Source organism: Tauraco erythrolophus, chromosome 2 (assembly GCF_009769465.1).
Source record: "Tauraco erythrolophus isolate bTauEry1 chromosome 2, bTauEry1.pri, whole genome shotgun sequence".
In the NCBI taxonomy this organism is placed as follows: Eukaryota; Metazoa; Chordata; class Aves; order Musophagiformes; family Musophagidae; genus Tauraco; species Tauraco erythrolophus.
Genome location: NC_141466.1, coordinates 44,036,717 through 44,057,893, shown reverse-complemented (window position 1 = coordinate 44,057,893; position 21,177 = coordinate 44,036,717). Strand labels below are relative to the sequence as shown.

At 38.2% G+C, this 21,177-nt stretch overlaps 1 protein-coding gene across 1 annotated transcript in view; it reads left to right on the top strand.

Annotated features, from left to right (window-relative positions):
* Positions 1–21,177, top strand: part of PRIM2 (DNA primase subunit 2) — a 118,245-nt gene that overhangs the window by 62,990 nt on the left and 34,078 nt on the right. Inside the window, exons 7-9 of the mRNA XM_086608308.1 lie at positions 2,085–2,152; positions 10,020–10,092; positions 12,996–13,181. Of these exons, the coding sequence (XP_086464434.1) occupies positions 2,085–2,152; positions 10,020–10,092; positions 12,996–13,181 (327 nt within the window). The remainder of the gene's footprint in view (positions 1–2,084; positions 2,153–10,019; positions 10,093–12,995; positions 13,182–21,177) is intronic.

Genomic DNA, 21,177 nt, shown 5'->3' with positions numbered 1-21,177 from the left:
GTTTTTTATCAAAAGAAACTTCTGGATAAATATGGAGCTTAATGAATTTTTAGTATACAGTATACCTCTCAATCTAGCTCCATAAAATAAAGGAACATGGATAATGCTTTAATTGCCAAGATACCAGTCTTTTTTAAAAAAAAAAAAAAAAAAAGAAAATAAAGATGAGTGGATTGTTGAGACTGCCTGAGTTACCTTTACTGCAGCAGTCAGATCCGATGAGGACATTTGGTTACCCAAGACTGAGAAGAGCTGCGTTTTGAAGCAGTGATTGCTACAGGCTGAGGCTGGCTTAACAGCAGAAACGGCCCGTTCCTTCTTCCCCACAGTCCTTGTGTTCAGTAGCTTCAACTTTCATTTGACAAGCTAGCTGTTTTGAACCTCCTCTTGTTTATCTGGTGCTTGGTGTTGCTAACTTGAGGCACGAGATTGCTAGCTTTTGGCCTCATTGACTTCTACTGAAGTTGGGTTGTCCGGCCTGGAGAAGAGAAGGCTCCGGAGGGATCTTATAGCAGCCTTCCAGCACTTAAAGGGGGCCTACAAGAAAGCTGGAGAGGGACTTTTTACAAGGGCATGTAGTGATAGGACAAGGGGTAATGGCTTTAAACTGAGAGTAGATTTAGGTTAGATATAAGGAAGAAATTTTTCACTCTGAGGGTGGTGAGACACTGGAACAGGTTGCCCAGAGAAGTTGTAGATGCCCCATCGCTGGAAGTGTTCAGGGCCAGGTTGGATGAGACTTTGGGCAACCTGGTCTAGTGGAAGATGTCCCTGCTAAGTGGCAGGAGGGTTGGAACTAGATGATCTTTAAGATCCCTTCCAATCTAATCTATTACATAATTCTATGATTCTTTGGAGTTTCTTACAGTTACATATTTGTAAGCCCCTGAACCGAAATGCTACATATTATATAACTGTATATAAATACTACATATTACATAACTGTAACCCCCTGAACCCAAATACTGAGCGCAGCTTTTTCTGGGGTATATTTATTTGTGGGCTATAAATAGAAGCTGCAGCCTGCTAATTAGCCCAACTTCAGTGTTTACCTTTACTTGCGTGTTGGGGATAGCACAGTGAAGCTACCTTGTAGGTGCTAGAAGTTTTTTGTTTTGATTTGTTTTTTAAATAAGGTTTTTTAATTAAAGAGTACGTATAACTGTATGCATGCAATTTTAAGTTACCTGTAAAATACTTAAGAACTTGATGGTGATTTATACAACGTGAAATATGTTGAAGTTTTAAATTTTTATGAAGGTACATTTCAAAATACAGCCTCACTTAGCAGCAATAGAATGATGAAATGCATGTTATATTAAATATTTAATATTAGATATATGTCAGGAGTATCAGAACTGCTATGTTTGTAACTTTTATAGGTGAAGCTAGACACCTGTGTACTGATATTAAGCAAATTTAATACATATATTTTCAAATTATTTTAGTTAATATACCAGTTAACTCGTATTCTGTAGTAATGTGACATCTGCTTGTTAATTTATAGACTGCCAGGTTTATTTTTTCAGAAAAAGTGTGATCTTTTTAGTAGTAATATGAGTTAAGACAAAAGTATGTATTTAATTTAGAACAGTTGAAGTGCAAAATACAGGTTATGCCCACTTGAAAAAACCATGTACACAGAGACATGTCTATATAAAAGTCATATAGGACTGAATCTTAATGAATTTTTCTGTACAAATGTATATAATGGGACTTAATGGACTATATTTACATTATGTCATTACTAGAAGGCTGTCTAGATAGAATAAGACTTCTAGTCCAAATGTTTGGAAAAAAGCATACCACTTTCAATGATGTCTTGCTGTTTAATGCAAATAACATTGTAATTTTAGGCAAAATACTTTTCACTGTTCAACTCAGTAACTTTTTGTAAGTATTTCTGCTAACATCAGATTCTGAAAGGCTGTACTTAGTTATTTTTAATAGGAGAAATTATGTCTTGCCCAATGTTGTGTGAAGTTGTAGAAATGCAGAGTGATTACTTACATCATTCCTGCTTTGTGCTATAATTTTTTTTTTGAAGCTAATATTTTATTAATTGAACTTTTGTTTTCTTCTAGCTGACAGCACGAGCGCTACCTTCCATACAGTCTGACGAGAGACTACAACCTCTGCTTAATCATCTCAGGTAGCAAAAACTGAAAGCATGAGTGTATTCTTTCATACAGATTGAAATAATTGCATTAGTAGAATGTTTTAGCTGCAATTTTCTTTTCAGATACCTCATCTGTGCTATTGGCTTTGACTGGAAAAAAAAAAATCCCCGAAAGCATCCCTTCAATTTAGCGAAAGTTTTAGAAATGGCATGAAACATAGTTTACAGAGCCAGAGTTGCTTCTAAGTAATAAGAAAATATTTGTAGCTTTTATAAAACCTTTTTTTTATAGTAAGTGCAAAGTTGTTAAGCTTCTTTATGAACAAAACAGATTCCAAATTACACTGCTCAGAGCATGGGCTTTACTTGCTGCGAATATTTCATGCTTTACGATCTTTTTTGGAAGATTTCTCTTGTCATTGATGAATGGAGTCCTATTTTCTTCTTTTAATGGACCTAAGGGGAGAGGTGAAAATGTGAACCATTAAGAGTGCTCTACAACACAGCTGAAATAGTCTGCCTCTCTCTTCGTAGTATACAGTATACAGAAGCTTTCTACTTTCTTTGAATGTATTTGGGGATGAAGAGTAAGAAAAAATACTTTTCTGATGTTCTTCAGGTTAAGCGTAGATCTCGTCTCTTTCTTATATACGTGATTGCTTTTTACCACTTTATATTGTTTGGGAGAGTTTTCTTACTATGGTGATGTGCAGGAGGACAAAGACCATACAGTGAGAGAGATGCATCTGCTTAGAATAATTGAATAATTTAGCTTGGAGTGAACCTCTGGAGATCGTTTAATGTAGCCCCTTGCTTAATGCAGATCCAGTTAGACTGGGTTGCTCAGGTATTTATTCAGTTGAAATTTTAATATCTCTAAGGGTAGAAATTTACTTAAGTATTGAATGTCAGTTATGAAAGCTTTGTTTTGGAACACATACAGCTTTGCATGAAGATCACTGAAATGATGTTGGATGAATTAGAAATGGAAGCGATGAGGCTCCATCATGACAGCACTGCACTCGAATTAGACAACAGCTCTAGTTAGCATGCTCTTTATTTCCTATGGTGCTCTACTGCTTGAGGTACCTGTACCCAAAGTCTGACATTTTATTTTGATTTTTAAAAAAGTATTTTAATTTTTGTTATGTAGCAACAGTTTCATGTTTTATTGCTTTTAGTATAAATCGGAGTAGGAAAAATAGCTTTCATTGTATCTCTGCTTATTTACCTATGATGCCATTCCCAGTACGTTTTGTCACCAATTGAAAAAACTACACAAATATTTCCAAGTTGCCTTTTTGAAAGTTCCTTTAAAATAGACAAAATGCATCAAACCTTAGAACTTGAAAAACAAGCTCTGACAGTGAACAGACAGGTGACCAAATAGGGCTTCTGTGTTACTTATTTCTGTGAATCTGTGATTCGTTTTTGCTTCATCTTGCTCATAAGAAGGGAGAATATTAGTTCCACCTTCATTTTGTGAATTCTTACAGCAGTATTTTATTTTTGGCATATATCAATAGAGCTTTATCAGGGGAGCAAAAGCTTAGATAGAAACGTGTGAAAAGAGCATACAATTGAAGGTTACAGAGCACTGTTTGGTTATTAATGCCCCACATGTTTTTTAGCAGCTACTCATATCTGCTTGTGGCTTTTAAATTAGCTAGTCCTCAGAAAAGGTCATTTTACTGTGGATTATGTCTGCATAGATATTTTAATCCGTGCCTGTTTTTTAAAATGAACATAACGTATTTTGTAATTGGACTCTTCTGGACTAAATATGTATTTCATCTGTGACTTTGGTCCTCGTTGTCCTATTCTGTTTCAGTGATGCTTTCTAATATTAATTGTACTAGATAAAAAAAACCCAGAACATTTTTATTTAAAATGTTAAAATATTTGATGTAAGATTGTGCTTAGGGATTTCACTTGCTCACAGTAGACTACCAGGAGATTTGAATTGCTAAAACTTGAGCAATTTAATAGAAATGGAAACTTTATGTCTAAATGCATGAGAAGAACACTTCTGCAACTCCTGCTTTCAAAGGAGTTTATATTGGTTTTGTGATGAAATTACAGGGTTGTAACACTCTACTGTTTAAAATCTTCAGCAGGAATACTTTCAAAGATAGAAAAAAAAGGTCGTATGTAATCCCATCAAACTACTATAGGATGGTGCCTGTACATGGATTATAAGGAGAAGCTGAGCTGACTTTGTTTAGCCTGGTGAAGAGGAGGCTTAAGGATGATGAAATAGCAGCTTACAACTGTTTGAAGGACAAACATCATGGCATCATTCTTGGTGGTGTCAGAGGTTGTAACAAATGACAGTGGTCACATATGGCAGCTTGAGAGGTTTAGATTGGACATTAGGAAAAATGTCTATGCTAGAATGATAGTGTAGCAAATTGCCCAGAGATGTGGAATCTCAGTTCATGGAGATGTTTAGGATTCAGCTAGAAAAAGCCATGGCTCACCTGACTAGTGTCAGCAATAGTCCTACTTAGGACTCCACTAAAGTGGAGCCTGGGACTAAAAAGTCTTCTAACATGCCTTACAGCACACATTTATATGATTCTATTCACTCTGTCATCAACTGGTAGTTCAGAAGGTTGATACAGAAACCAAATGTTTTGCAAGACTGGATTTTTTTAATGGATAACACAATACTCATGCAGACATGTTCACCGTCCTTCTCACTTATGCTCATCTCACAAGCAAGTAAAGAAGAATGTACACCTTAATAGACTGGTGTAATTCACTATCCTTAACATCTACAAAGTGCCCTTCATATCTTCACTAAATCTAATGATAAACTTACAATTCTGTGAATAATACAGTATTTTTCAGAACAGTCCCACAGTTGTTTATTTGACAGACATAGATCTCATTCTTGGAAACATTGATGTAGAGGAGGTTTCTTCTTGGTCAACAGCAATGCGAATGTATGTATTGATTTTAGTTGCAAGATATGTTTAGAAAACTTTTGGTAGCTAAGATTTTGGATTTTAGAAAAGCAGGTGTTGAGTGATTGAGTCAGGCTGAATGGAAAGAGACAGGAATTTATATATGGAGGTAAAATAAAACTGTTTTTTAAGTGAAAAGTGAAGACATTGCTGCTTGCATTCCAGTAAACCAAAAAAGAAATGAGAACTATGGATATTTCTAGGTGAGTAAGAAGCTTGATCAGGAAGTAATCTCAGAAGCTGCGTGGAATAAAAGAAAGGATGAGTCCAAAATAAGAGCTAAAACTGTAAGCAAAAAATAGGAGAAGAAAGCAAAAGCGATCACAAGCCTGGTTGGTTTGTGTTGTAATGTGTTTTCAAGCCAGCAGTAGGAAGCTGTTTGGCAATTTTTAATGACATGAAAAAATGAGGACCATTGATCATACAACAAAGGCTAGTCTAAATTTTATTTTTCTTTTTTTGCAAGGTTATTGATATTTTTAATAGAAGTTTAGAGAAAATAATGGCAATCCATGGAGAAAGCAGTGTGATTTTTCTTGTGATGAAATCAAGGGACCTGGAGAATCTCTGCTGTAGAAAATCAGAAGACCTGGCACCTAAAATTGCAAACCCAAAAGCTCTGGTCCCTTGAGATCCTTGGGACAAGAATCCAACAGCTTAGCTGCTGAGGGCTGCATGACTCGTGCTGGCTTCTTTATGCCCAGCTCCAGTCTACCACATATTCTGGGTGGGTAAAGCATACTCTTTTTCAGAGCACCGCTTTTGAAGGCAGTTTGTAGGATTCAGCTCTTTGGTGAGTGGTGTGAGGTATCGAGGAATTTTGACCTTGCCAAGGTCATATGCTACTTTTTAGTGTAAAAGTAAGGGAACATGAAAAACTTTTCCTGATGGCTTACCATGCTGAGAATATTTGAGCTTTTCAGAGTCTGAAAAGTAAAATGTCTTCCCCCTCCCCTCCCAGCCTTTGGCATTGAGTTTTCTGCTCTTGCAATAAAGTTTTCTACCAAGTCTAGACATAATGGTCAGCAAGATTCAGAGAGTATGTCCTCTTTTCAGCAATAACTTTTGAAGTCTTATCTTGTCCACTTATTGTATAGGAAAACTTTTATGTCTTCTCTTCAGACCTCGTCTTCCCAGGCCAATCCTTTCTACAGATGCTAGAAAGAAGTGCTTTTCTTTAGCTTAGCAATTTTTTTCAATATTGGTATGATTCTAAGAAATACTGTAGGATACAAGCAGATGATCTAAAGTGGTTATGGTAGAGCAGCTTAAGAAGTTACCAGAACTCATCCTGGGATGTGATAACTGACTGAATGGTCATTTTCCTAATTGGTTGTTTTACTGGGGGGGGGGGGGGGGGGGGGGGGGGGGGGGGGGGAGAAAAAAAGGTTGCCTAAACAACAGCTGTTTTGTGTTGTTCTATGATTTGATTGTAATATTTTTGGGACTATGATTTTTGTTTTGTTTGTAGTTTGCCCAAGTGATGTCATGTAGTTCTGGTTCTACAAGGAAATTTAGATACTTCTTTAGTGGAATCAGTAGTAATAGACATGCACAGCTCAAATATTTTTAATTATTTATCCATTGTTATGTAATGAAAAAAAAAATCTAGTAAGTACAGTAAGCTTGCCTAGTGCTCCAGTGCGTGTCAGAAATAAGACTAAAGAACGAATGAATACAGGTATGATTAAACAAGCTATTTTACTGTAGTAAAATCAACTCTTAGCTATATGCTTTTCACACTTCACAGTATATCACAAAATAATCTGTAGCACCTACTATCATCATTTAGTTAAATTCCTTTTTTTCTACAGCTAACCTTTACACGCCTTCAAAAGATTTAAGAAATGATCTTTGTAATTTTCATGCAAAATCCCTCTTACTCAAAGAAATTTGTTGTTACCCAGACTTTGCAACCTGATTTGTGGGCCAATATTCTATATCCAAAGCCCTTGTTTGCTTTATTACATGCTATACTGTCAACTCTTGAGTTTGGCTGGGTTCTGCTGTAAGCATTTCTCTTGGCATATTCTGCAGCCCTGCATATATCCTCATTCAAGAAGTCTATATATTTAAAAGTAAAAACTGGACATTAGATGCTTGTATTTGACTTGAAATTACTTTAGTGTCAATGTCTACGTGACTGTCTCTGCTGTAGTGTAGGGTCACCTTAACTTAGCCTAGGTATCAGAAGTAGCTTCATTGCAGTATGAATGAAAGATGAGGCAGCACATGCAAAGTCCTGTGCTGTTTTGGCTAGACAGCTACTGTCAGGAGTTAACATTTGTGTGTGAGTAGTGCAGTAAAAGCCTTCCCAGCTTTTTTATTGGTACACTGAAGTAGTTTTTGAGTTTCTACTTCTCCCTCACAATAAGTGTTGCAACTAAATGACCTTTAAGGTCCTTTCCAACCCAAACCATTCTATGATTCTATCGCCATAGTGATACATTAGGTTCTTTGTTTGTTTGGGTTTTTTTTAAATGCTACACAAGTAGCAAAGCAGAAAAGGGGTTCTTGATTACTGGAAGAAACCAAAAGTGAACCCTGCCTTCACAGAAGAGTGGAGAAGGATCCATGGAACTTACTCTGCCCTCGTGAGACCTCACTTGGAGTACTGCGTCCAGTTCTGGAGTCCCCAACATAAGAAGGACATGGACCAGTTGGAGAGAGTCCAGAGGAGGGCCACGAAGATGATAAGAGGGCTGGAGCACCTTTCCTATGAGGACAGGCTGAAAGAGTTGGGGCTGTTCAGCCTGGAGAAGAGGAGGCTCCGGGGTGACCTTATAGCGGTCTTCCAGTACCTCAAGGGGGCCTACAGGAAAGATGGGGAGAGGCTGTTCAGGAGGGCCAGTTATGATAGGACAAGGGGTAACGGTTTTAAAATAGAGGGAGGTAGGTTCAGGTTGGATATTAGGAAAAAATTTTTTACCATGAGAGTGGTAGAACACTGGAACAGGTTGCCCAGAGAGGTGGTGGATGCTCCATCCCTGGAGATGTTCAAGGCCAGGTTGGACAAGGCCCTGAGCAACCTGATCTAGTTGGAGATATCCCTGTTCCTTGCAGGGGGGTTGGACTAGATGACCTTTGAAGGTCCCTTCCAGCCCTAACCATTCTATGATTCTATGAACTATAGGCTGGTCGTCAGCCTCATTTCCATTCCAGACATGTGAAGGACAAGAAGGTGATCATGAGTGGCGAGCGTGGATTTATGAATGGGAAATTATGCTCAATTGACCTCATAGCCTGGTCATTTTATCATAGAAGGCTCAACAGATGGGGAGAAAAGCAGTGGATGTCATTTATCTTGACTTTAGCAAGGTTTTTGACACTGTCTCTTGTAACATACTTATCGACAACTGATGAAGTATGGACGAAGTAAATGGACAGTGAGCTGGGATGAAGACTGGCTGAAGTGCAGTGCTCAAAGATTTGTCATCAGAGGCATTAAGACTAGCTGGAGGCCAATCACTAGCGGGGTACCTCAGGGATTGATACTGATTCCTGTATTATCATAGAATCATAGAATGGGTAGAGTTGGAAGGGACCTCAAAGATCATCTAGTTCCAACCCCCCTGCCATGGGCAGGGAAACCCTCCACTACACTAGGTTGCCCAAAGCCTCCTCCAACCTGGCCTTGAACACTTCCAGGGATGGGGCATCCACAACTTCTCTAGGCAACCTGTTCCAGTGCCTCACCACCCTCAGACTGAAAAATCTCTTCCTTATCTCTAATCTAAATCTGCCCTCTTTCAGTTTAAAGCCATTACCTTGTGTCCTGTCACTACATTCCCTTGTAAAAAGTCCTTGTTTAGCTTCTTTAATGTCCTAGGTGATGGGACAGAATGTGCACTCAGCAAGTCTCAGATGATACAAAACTGGGAGGAATGATTTACACCAGATGGATGTGCTGTGTTTGAGATGAACGGGCTGGAGAAATGGGCTAACAGGAACTCTACGAAGTTCAACAAAGGGAAACACCAAGTTCTGCATCTGGGGAGGAATAACCCCGTCTACCAGTATAGGCTGAGAGCTGAATGGCTGTGAAACAGGGTTGCAGAAGAGGACTGTAGGGTCCTGGCGGACAACTAGGTGACTGTGAGCCACCAGTGTACCCTTGAAGCAAAGAAAACTAACAGCCTCTTAGGTGGCATTAGAAAAAGCACTCCCAGCAGGTCAAGGGAGATGATCCTTCCCCTCTGCTTAGCGCTGGTGAGGCCACATCTGGAGACCTGTGTCTGATCCTGGGCTCCCCAGTACATACGAGGAAAGGCTGAGAGGGCTGAGATTGTTCAGCCTGGAGGATATAAATTTCAGGAGGGATTGTGTGTGAATCTTACCGGTGCGTATAAATAGGTGTCTGATAAAGGGAAGTAAAGAAGACAGAGCAAGGCTCTTCTCAGTGTTATCCAGTGATAGACCAGAAGGCAATGAGCACAGACTGGTATACAGGAAATTCCTCTTAAACATAAGAAAACACTTTTTTAATGCAGAGTGGTCAAACACCGGAACAGGTTGCTCAGAAGGTTGTGCAGTTTCTGTCCTTGGAGACGCTCAGAACACAGCTTGATAAGATGCTAAGCAACCTGCTGTAGTTAACTCTCTTTTGAGCAGGGGGTTGGACTAGATGATCTTCAGAGATCTCTCAACCTCAACAGTAGCATGATCCTGTGATCTGAATTCTGAATGACCCCTCACCACTCCTTTGGGATAAAGGTTGGGAGGGTTTCTTTACCATGTTGACACTCATGTTGGCCTTATAAATCTTCATTACATACATGACTGTCAAATACTGTTTTCTTGGTTTTGCCAGATATAAAATATTTGCAGCCCTTAATTGATAAAATAATTTATTTCTAAATTTGTAAAGTTAAAACCCCCCACTTTTTTTGAACAGTTTTACATGATGCTGTACTGTTTGCTTTGTTTTTCAGCCATTCTTACGTTGGTCCAGATTACAGTGTGCAAAAGAACACTGGAAAAATTTCTCTGGACCAGATCGATACTGTAAGTCCTCTGTATTTATTGAATTATATTGTATGTTGATACGTAACTTTTTAAATTCAAGTACTCTACGTACAGACAACCTATATAGCCTTTATCTTTTTTTTTCATTCGTATTTGCTTTGTAAGTCTTGAGAACTACTTGAATGAGATTGTGATAAGGTTTAAAATGGAGCAGAATTAACTGAAAATGCATATAATAAGGATTTAGACTGGAACTATAATGAATTGCTTAATTTACTGCTTAATTTTGTGTACTTTCACAAATACCTAATATAATTATAAACAGAGTTTAACAAAATTTTCTTATTTAATAATTTTGCAACCTGCGATGTTTAGTTTTTGTTTATTGCGTTGCAATATTAGTATTTTCAATGCTCTTTTTTCGACTTCTGACTTCCAGAAGGGTTTTTCAAAACACGGAAGTAAATTAAATGGCTTGTAAAACCACATCAATGGTGCAGAGACAATTAAAAACACATTACAACTCCTCCTTCATCTGAACTTTAGAAATCAGGGTTTTTGATGTCCATCTTAACCATGACAGTGTTCCTTTGGTAGTGAATTCCATGGCATGACTCCATTTATTAAAAATAAAAATGCAAAGCCCAAGTAGATGTGAATGTTACTTTTTTTTTATTTCTGAGATCTTGCTTATAAGAAATAAATTTTTAAAAATTATAAAATAATTCTTCAGGGGGAAAAAACTTGCAGGTCAGTCACAATGGATTTTACTCCTGCTTGTAGTTTTTCAAAGGTGTTTAAAAAAAGCCATCCCCTCCCCCAACCCTCAAAAACTCTTAACAAAGGTGACCTTGCCATTCCAGAGGCTAAAACAAGGAGGAAGCAAGAAACATAGTAATGGAACAGTTGATATATTTTTCCTGACAGCAATTAAGCCTGTGTTACTTTGTAGCTGAAGATTGTCTGATAGTACCACCTGTATTACTCTGTCTTTTGGATTCTGTTCTTGAGATGGTTATTGGATTTGATGGCTTACGGTCACACTTGTGTTATCATCAGTCTCAAGACGCTCTGCACAATCATATCTTATCTTTCTTTTCTTTTCTTTACCCGGGACATAGAGAAGGCTGAGGTACTCAATGAATTTTTTGCCTCAGTCTTCAATGGTAAAGCCTCTTGTCTTACCACCCAAGCTGTGGAAAGAACTAGCAGGGACTGTGAGGATGAACCACCGCCCACTGTACTTGAAGACCAGGTTCGAGAACATCTGAGGAACTTGAAGGTGCACAAGTCCATGGGACCTGATGAGATCCATCCGCGGGTCCTGAAGGAACTGGCGGATGAAGTTGCCAAGCCACTGGCTATTGTATTCGAGAAGTCGTGGCGGTCTGGCGAGGTCCCAGATGACTGGAAGAGAGGGAACATAACCCCCATTTTTAAAAAGGGGAACAAGGAGGACCCGGGCAACTACAGACCGGTCAGCCTCACCTCTGTGCCTGGCAAGGTCATGGAGCAGATTCTCCTGGGAACCATGCTAAGGCACATGGAGAGCAAGGAGGTGGTGGGTGACAGCCAACATGGCTTCACCAAAGGCAGATCGTGCCTGACCAACTTGGTGGCCTTTTACGATGGGGTGACAGCATCGGTGGACAAGGGTCGACCAATGGATGTCATCTACCTGGACTTGTGCAAAGCTTTTGACACTGTCCCGCACGACATTCTTCTCTCTAAATTAGAGAGTCATGGGTGTGATGGATGGACCACTCGGTGGATAAGGAATTGGCTCAATGGCCGCACTCAGAGAGTAGTGGTCAACGGCTCAATGTCCAAGTGGAGACCGGTCACAAGTGGCGTCCCTCAGGGGTCCGTGTTGGGCCCGGCCCTCTTCAACATCTTTGTCGGTGACGTGGACAGTGGCATGGAGTGCACCCTCAGCAAGTTCGCCGATGACACCAAGCTGTGTGGTGCCGTCGACACGCTGGAAGGGAGGGATGCCATCCAGAGGGACCTTGACAGGCTGGAGAGGTGGGCCCGTACCAACCTCATGAAGTTTAACCAGGCCAAATGCAAGGTCCTACATCTGGGTCGTGGCAATCCCAGGCATAAATACAGACTGGGTGGTGATTGGATCGAGAGCAGCCCTGAGGAGAAGGACTTGGGAGTACTGGTGGACGAGAAGCTCAATATGAGCCGGCAATGTGCTCTTGCGGCCCAGAAGGCCAACCGCGTCCTGGGCTGCATCAAGAGGAGCGTGGCCAGCAGGTCGAGGGAGGTGATTCTCCCCCTCTACTCTGCCCTCGTGAGACCTCACCTGGAGTACTGCGTCCAGTTCTGGAGTCCCCAACATAAGAAGGACATGGACCAGTTGGAGAGAGTCCAGAGGAGGGCCACGAAGATGATAAGAGGGCTGGAGCACCTTTCCTATGAGGACAGGCTGAAAGAGTTGGGGCTGTTCAGCCTGGAGAAGAGGAGGCTCCGGGGTGACCTTATAGCGGTCTTCCAGTACCTCAAGGGGGCCTACAGGAAAGATGGGGAGAGGCTGTTCAGGAGGGCCAGTTATGATAGGACAAGGGGTAATGGTTTTAAAATAGAGGGAGGTAGATTCAGGTTGGATATTAGGAAAAAATTTTTTACTATGAGAGTGGTAGAACACTGGAACAGGTTGCCCAGAGAGGTGGTGGATGCTCCATCCCTGGAGACGTTCAAGGCCAGGTTGGACAAGGCCCTGAGCAACCTGATCTAGTTGGAGATATCCCTGTTCCTTGCAGGGGGGTTGGACTAGATGACCTTTGAAGGTCCCTTCCAGCCCTAACCATTCTATGATTCTATGATTCTTCCAGCCATTGGCATTTTCAAGTGGAGCTAATTAATAATCACAATAAGCATGTATCCTACGAATTAAAAGATCAGTATGCCTTAGACACCAATTTTTCTCTTGACAGCTTTCTGTGAAGTCGTTCCCGCTTTGCATGCGCCAGTTGCACAAAGCCCTACGTGATAACCATCATCTCCGTCACGGAGGCCGTATGCAGTACGGACTGTTCTTAAAAGGCATCGGCTTGACTCTGGAACAAGCACTGGAATTTTGGAAGAAAGAATTTATCAGAGGAAAAGTAGATGCAGACAAGGTAATTTAACAAATGAAAAATATCTAAATATGTGAATGTGAGGATGTAGTTGATGTGTACATTGTGCTACATATTTGAATAGATAGTTGTTAAAGTAGGTAATTGGTCAAAAGGCACAGTAATGTCTTTTTAAGGTGGATTTTTGTTTCTCTCCTTGATTATGATTTATTCATTTTGTTGGTCATTCTCCTGAAGCATGGAGAAAAAAGGCAAGCCATAAAGAGACTTTTTGTAAATGACGACTAGAAAAATCGTACTTTATCACTAAATCACTAGGAAATCAATGAAACCTTCATGAAATACAGGCACTATGTGACTAAATAAATTCACCAAGCAGTTAAGCAACCACAGACAGTACTATCTGAAAGGCAAAGTTAGCCTTTTTTGTTGGTTAATTAAAAAAATAAATTAATTGGACAGCTATGTGTGAGGTGAACTTGCCTTAGCAAATTTACAGTCTAAGAATAAAAGAAGAAACTGGAGGTGAACGGAGACAGAAGGATATGTTCAAGGAAATAGTGAGAAAATGCTGTTCTGTGCAATGGGCTGTATTTTTTACATATTAGTCATTGGCTGAAACCTTGCTAAAATTTTTGAGAGTATCGTGAGTGAGGAAAGTGTAATATACATGTGCTGTCTGAGAGCATGAAAAATGTATGCTAATTTTTGGAGATTTGTGACCTGCTCCTTACATTGAACAGCCTAGATAGAATCAAGCAGGCTTCCTCTCTCATCCATCTCTGTTTGGCCTGTGGTGTGTGTTAGGGCAGTTTCAGACCTTATGTCTGTTTTGTTTGGACTTTGATACTTTGCATTTGATATTATGAGATCTCAGCATTCCAGAGTACTCTGAAGTATGTTGAAGTGTTTGGTAGACAATCTTTTTTTAGCTTAGATTCTCTGGGACATGGATATTTATATGAGATACAAGGCAAAAAAGTAATGCTGGTTACAGTTAAGTATAGTTCATATGTCTCTTTCGAGTCCCGGAAGAGAGATGAACTGGTCTGCAGAGTTTTTGGGATGGGGATTTGAAGGTATGATTTGAATGAGTACCTAAACCTCTCTAAATCTAGCTCCTTAAATGAGATATGATTTAAGAGGAGATATGTATTTTGTTAAAAACAAAATCCAAAATGCATTCCCTTTACAAAGGTTTCAAGAAAGGATTTGAAGAGAGGTAATAACTTAAATTTCACAGTTCAATGCCAATGAATTACTAGTTGAATACAGGAAAATACAGACTTTTCAGTTGCAATTTCCTGTGCTTAAAGAAAATTGAAAGAGTGAAAACAAGTTGTCAGAAACAATAACAATGTAAATATACACATTTATTATTTTTGTTTTTAAAAAATACTGTGTGAACAGGTCCGATTCCACCTACTTGTGCTTTGACCCGAGATATACACGCATGTGTGAATACATGTACGCACCTTGGATCCTGTTTTCAGTCACAAAGTTATGACTTTCTACTACAGCATCTCTCTTGATAGGCCCTAGAAGTAAATGAAGTTTTATGATCGTGTGTTTTGCTTCAAACATTAAAAAGCATATTGTGAATGAAGCAAGGCTTTGTAATTACTGCATTTTTCACAAGCAGGCTACTGTTTCCATGTAATTTTCATTCTTCTCAATTTCTAGAAAACCAATTTCAGACTAGGGTCAAAAAAAATAGGCCGATTTTTTACACCTGTAACTTAAGTCTGTGGCCTGTGATTTTTCACAGTGAAATGTCATATAATGTTTGATATCCTGACAAAAATGAAGATTAATACAATTCTTATTAGTACTTTCTTCTTTTGACACTTTTGTTTTCTGACACTCATGCCATTTCTCCTTTTGTGTAGAGTGGAGATAATTATACTGTTTTGCCTTACTGGAGCACTGTGAAGATACATGCATGATACTTGCTAAAGACAAAGGTTAATTATTCATTACTGAGTGGTAAATTGCAAAGAGGGAGTGTTCAATTTGCTGCAAATGGTTATGGTTTCAAAATTGTGTGTTCACGTTTGTCTTAAATGGCTGCAACATTTATGGGGGTTCTCAATCCTAAGAATTCTTGGCATGCAACTTCAGTCTTCAGCGGGAAGTTACCTTGAGCCCATCAGCAGTGCACTGGAGTGCTTACCAGCAGGCTGAGCATAGGCATAAGGAAAAATTGCACCGAAAAGATCTCCTGTGCTCTGAAACACTGATGTGGACATACCCCAGGGCTCGTTGATAAAAACACTGTAGAAAAGCTTTTAAGAAACACTATTTTACCTTTAGAGAGGAATCTGTAAAGGATATTGTAAATGCGAAATCATGTACTTGGTGGGGAAAAAAAAGAATCAAGTAGTGCCTACAAAGAAAACACTGAAACTGGTGTTTGAGGGGAAGATAATCACGTACTGCATGCTCACAACAGACACAAATGCAAAGTGCAAAATAAAACTTTTTTCCTTTAGGAACTGTAATTAAAATTACTCTGCAAATTGCTAGGCTAAGTGTGCCTAAATGGTAAATTATTGTTGTTCAGATGATAGGATCAACCGTCAAATGGAGGTAGGTGCATTACTTCTGACTGAATGGTTATGCAGGTTGGCTTCATAACCTTGGTGTTATTTTAAGGCTGGTTTGTTTTTTCTATAAAGTGTAATCTTACTCTAAAGAGATACTAATTACCATAGTTTCTTTCACATCCTGTTCTTGTTGCTTAAAAAATAACTCCCTCCTATCCCAAAAGAGACGAGGATAGCCCCAGTATGCTTTTAAAATACTTGAAACAAGAAAGTAATAAGATCATTCAAGACAAATTAAATAATTACAGTAAAGTTGTAAAAATGCTCTGATAGTTGAAAATAAAATCCTCTTATAGCGGAGATAGTTACTTGGCTGTTAATTGTTTTCAGATCTATTTATATGATTAGTCTCTTAATGTGAAATTGGAGACTTGAAATGTGATGCTGTGTTTAGAGCAAAGAAAAGAATAAAAGCCGAATTAATTTCTTGAAGGCATTATTCAGTTACTTCTTTAGCTAATAGCCTGGAATCAAGGTTTTGATACAGATGGATGACTTTAAGACAACCCATCACTTCCTGCTTTTCTTTGCTACATATATACTTGTGATATATATTCTTTTTCTTAGCAGTATTTGGTGCACAGTGGTACAAAATGCTCTTTTCTAGTACTGATTACCAGTTTTTACAAAAGAGGCAGTTGCTAGTCATGCACTTCTGTGTTGTAAAGTAATTTCTTTGATATTGCAATTTGATATTGCACAGATTTTTATTATTGTGGCATATGCTACTGAAGTGCATCTGAAAATTGTGCACTAGTTTGTTTATTTTGTTTTGGTTTTTGTTTTTTTTTTCTAAAAAATAAATTTCCAAAACTTAATTGTTACTATATTTACAAAATTATCCTGATGACAGAACAGCTTTCTTGTCCTCGTGACTTGTTACTGAGAACGAGATAGAGCTCTTTAGCCCTTGTGTTCTAGGACTCTTTTGTGGGAGATGGGGTAGCACTGAGACTGGTGAAACCTCTTATTTTTCCTGGCTTAATTTTCCAGATCATCTTACAGCAGTTTCATGTGGCTTGTTGTTTTCAAGTTGATCACAATAGGCAATGATCAGGTTGTTTTCTAGTTGTCAGAGGTTCCTGACTGAGGTATGCCTCTTCATCTCTTCCTGCTGGTGAAGGTCCTCATGACAGATGTTTTCCTGGAAGAAGGAAGAGGAAAATTTGCTCAGACTTAACCTTGCTCAGGGTCTGTGATTAGTAAAGAAGCAAACCTTTCACAATGAAGCTTTTGAGCTTCAGTTGATTATTAATATATTCTGGATATTTCTTCCACACATGATGATAAGGTGTGAAACTGAGGACAGACAACTTGGTAGCAGTATACTGCATCAGTATGCAAAGGAATACATCTCCTACTCTGTTAAGAAGTGATGAAACTTTGGGATGAAGATACATCCCAATGAGAAAGTTCCAGTGATTTGAATTTCTTGGCTCTTTCACTTGTTTTCCAGTTGATTTTAGGAGATCCTTAAATCTGGTTTCAGGAGTGAGACTTTACCTTGGTTGCAAACAGCTGTTGGTGAATATTTCTACCAGGCTCAACCAGAAATTCCGTGAGGGGAAGCTTGAACTGGAGACCTCTCAAGGTCCTTTCCAGCTTGAATTATCCTGTGATTCTGCATACAGGTCTGAGTACAGGTAGAAGTACATTTTTATGAGGGCCAACCACAGGAGGGAGACAAGATCATAAGGAATAAACAAATAATGTATAGATGTAAATTACAAGCGCTTATACTATAACACTTTGTAAGTCTATACCATTACATTATAAAAAAACCTTTGTATTTAAATGAGAAGAGAATTAGGCACTTGATAATCTGCAGGACGGTGCTTTTAAGCATACACAACTATCCCCAGTGCAATTTATAACGCATGAATGATGTAGTGGTTCTTTAAAACAACCTCCACCTCCTTGAATCCCCAGGAATATTTTCTTTATCAGTCAGTTGATTACGTTTGGTTTTGGTATTTTACTTTATTGTTTGTTCGGGGGTTGATTTACAGCTAGATTCTTTTTTTACTTGCCCCTACTATTTTTGGATCATATTTTGATTCATAAATCAGAAAAGGATCTTTATTCTGTCACATTTTTAATTATAATTCTCTAATTGGATGTCATTTGCTACTTTTATTCTTGAGTTATTTAAACTTTACAGATCTGCAGCCTTGAGTGACATGTTGAATAAGAAGCCACAATATTTAACATCTGAGAGACAAATATACAAATACAGTTGAAATACCTCTATACAGATTAAAATCTGATCTTTTTTTAATTGTACATTGGTAGTACTGTAATGCAAATACATGATGATCAGGCTTGAATTCTCCTGAGATGTATAAAGGCTACTATAGGACTTTAAGAAAATGTTTGCTGTCTTCTAAGATATAAAAAAAATGTAATAATAGTGCAGCATATATTAACTATAAAATCTTATCCTCCTGAATTCTGTAGAAGTGGAAGAATATGTCATTATAAGCATTAATATAGTTGAGCATATTGCCCTTGCTTTCATTGGTTATCAGGGAACTAGATAGTCAAGTTCTTGATTAAATTGTGTGTTTGTATTAAACTTATCATAAAATGAAACAGAATTCATTTTTCCTTCCACCAGCGACTGTAAAAATTAGCTTCAGTAGAACCACTTACTATTTATATTTCTCTTTCATTATTTGGAAATTATCATTTCATACTCTAGTTGTAGTGAGACAGAACAAGTGAATTTTAAGGATTTGGAGCGAATCATTTTTATTCTATATTGGCAAAATAACATTCTATTCATAACATTATTATATGTTGAATGGCTATGCTTACCTAGTATAACTGAGCATAAAAAAGTCAAAATTCTTTAAGGATATGTTTCCAAATGGTTTGGGGTTTTTTTTGTATTCTACAAAAAAAGTTAGCTCATGAAATTGCTTTAATAGCAGGCTAAAAGTGATTTGTCAGAAGAAACATGAAAATTTAATTTATATTACTCATTTTGATTCCCAAATTTGCTATTGAATTTACATTACACCATTAAACCTTTTCTTTAAATGCAAGTTTGAAGAAAAAAACAGTGATATGCAATTGTTATGGGGGTTTCAAGACACTAGGTGGTCCAAATGCATCGTAGGCATGTAGGCTTGAAGTAAAAATTAATACTTAAGTTCAACCCCAAAGGCTAAAAGAAAGGACTTTTAGATTTCAGTATATGTGGTTTTGGTTTGGGGTTTGGGTTATTGTTGTGTGGGGTTTTTTTATTTGTTTGGGTTTGGGGTTTTTTATAGTCCTTTATGGCGTTCCTCTGAACAACTAGATCTATGACATCAGAGTATTTGTGCAAAACTGCGAAGTGACTCAACCGAGATGCTGATTGTTAGGAGCTGAACAGCCTTTGCCATAGTGATACACTGAATACCAAGTTAAAAAGTCCATAGTCTGAACTCATATTAGTCGTGTTAGTCTCCAGGAATCAGCTTTAAGATAGTGAATCAATCGTCAGGAGATATGCTTTCATATACCTTCCTTAATGTTTGGGGTTTTTTTCATATAAATTGAAGCCTGGAGGTTAACAGATGCGTTGTTCAAATGAGGCATAACTGTTGTTGAAGATGATCTTCATGTAAAGAGAGACAGCTGCTGAGATCGATTAGCTGGTGTGATCTTGGCACAAGAACATAGTCTGGAGTTTGTTATATATTTTAATAAACAGTATGCAAACAACATGTTTTAAGTCGATTTGTTTTGTAGTCAAAATTTATACAACTAGGCATGAGAATTAAAAGCATGACTTGAAGCCAGAAATGTATGGATTGTGTTTTCTTTCCTTTGGCTACGGTAATTTGCTAATAAGAAGCAGTGAGGAGTTGGACTCGAATGACTGAAAAAGCATGCTGAGGACTTACGTTGTGGACAGCTATTACTCCTCCCCGTTTGGTTCCATATGAATGGTTATAGCTGAGCTTGAAAAGTAGGAATTTATTGCAAAACCTCTGTGATCTGGCCATAGAGTTTAGTCCAAATAATCATAATATCCATAAATAAACTTCAGTTGGCATTAAAATGGGGTTATTTTTGGCATTAAGTGTATCACAGTGTGTATGTTAAATCTATGCAAGATTCTTGCTATCATATATTACCATTTTTATTTAAAGTTGTGTTTCATAGATGGGAATTTTTCCTCTGTGTGCCTTCATTTGTGTTTGCTAGCATTCTGTTCCCTTCTCTTGTGGAGTACTTCAGAATTTTGAAACACTCAGATGAGTACTGTTGGCATATTACTGACACGCTTGTCTGCATGATTTGGTTTCTTCAATTTGTTTTTCATGTCTGTTGACCAAAGCAGTAGGGAAGAGATCTGTAATGGATTCTGGAAGTGAGAGGATGGAGAAAGCACGCTCACAGGGATTGCATTTGATTGTGTTCCAAGAATTATGGCCTCTAGGGACATAGTTTAGTGGTAGACTTGGCAGTGTTAGGTTTACAGTTGGACTCAGTGATCTTAAAGGTCTTTTCCAACCTAAGTGATTCAATGATTCTATGATCAAATGTGAATAACTTCTTGCAGAGTCCTGTTAAATTCTGCTAAGTCCTGGGAAGGGGCTGGGGTAAGATTCCTCACTGACTGTGTCAAATGTAGAGAATATTAGCAATGCCTGGAGACATATAACCCTGGCCCGTGACTGGAGAGTGTGGCCAGGTCACACTGTGTGACCACTATCAGTGTGGTCAGTGTTACTTCTGTTTAGTGCTGTGGACACAATCATTCTGGAAAGACTGCAGAAAATTAGCTCATCTAATTGGAGCTAGAGGTAGCTGTTTGCTTCCTGTTTAATTAAGCATTGTGAGATCAAGTTAAAATAGTTTAAAGTTGTTTGCATCAGATGGTGATTTTTATTAGGACATAGTAGTATGGAATTGCTGTCATTAAAATAACATGCCCTGTTGTATTTATGGACATTACGGTGTGATACGATTGACAAGTGTTGCAAAGCAGTTGATACTATTTCTACTTAATCCTGACTTTTCTGCAAAGGGATTTGCCAGTAATATCTACATTGTTCACAATACTCACACAAATGTGTACAAGTTTGTAGGTATTGCTGCTCTGACCACTTTATTAAATGAAGAATATAGATGTGTTCTGTGACTCCTTCTGTCATAATCCATTTTACTTTTTTTTTTTTTCAAAATCAGGCAAGTAAATGAAGCAGATCCTAGCTCCAGTTGACATATAAGAAGTCAGATAATGAGAAATCAGATGTGAATATAAGATTAGTTGTTCTTTGTGATACATGGTAGGAATGTCCTACCACTTACTTCAACAAAATAAGATCAAAGTAATATTTTTTTTTGCCATTTCTACTCATATGCAATGTATGTAATCATCGCTGAAAAAGTACTGTTAACTTAGAACGTTATATAAATATAAATACATAAATAAA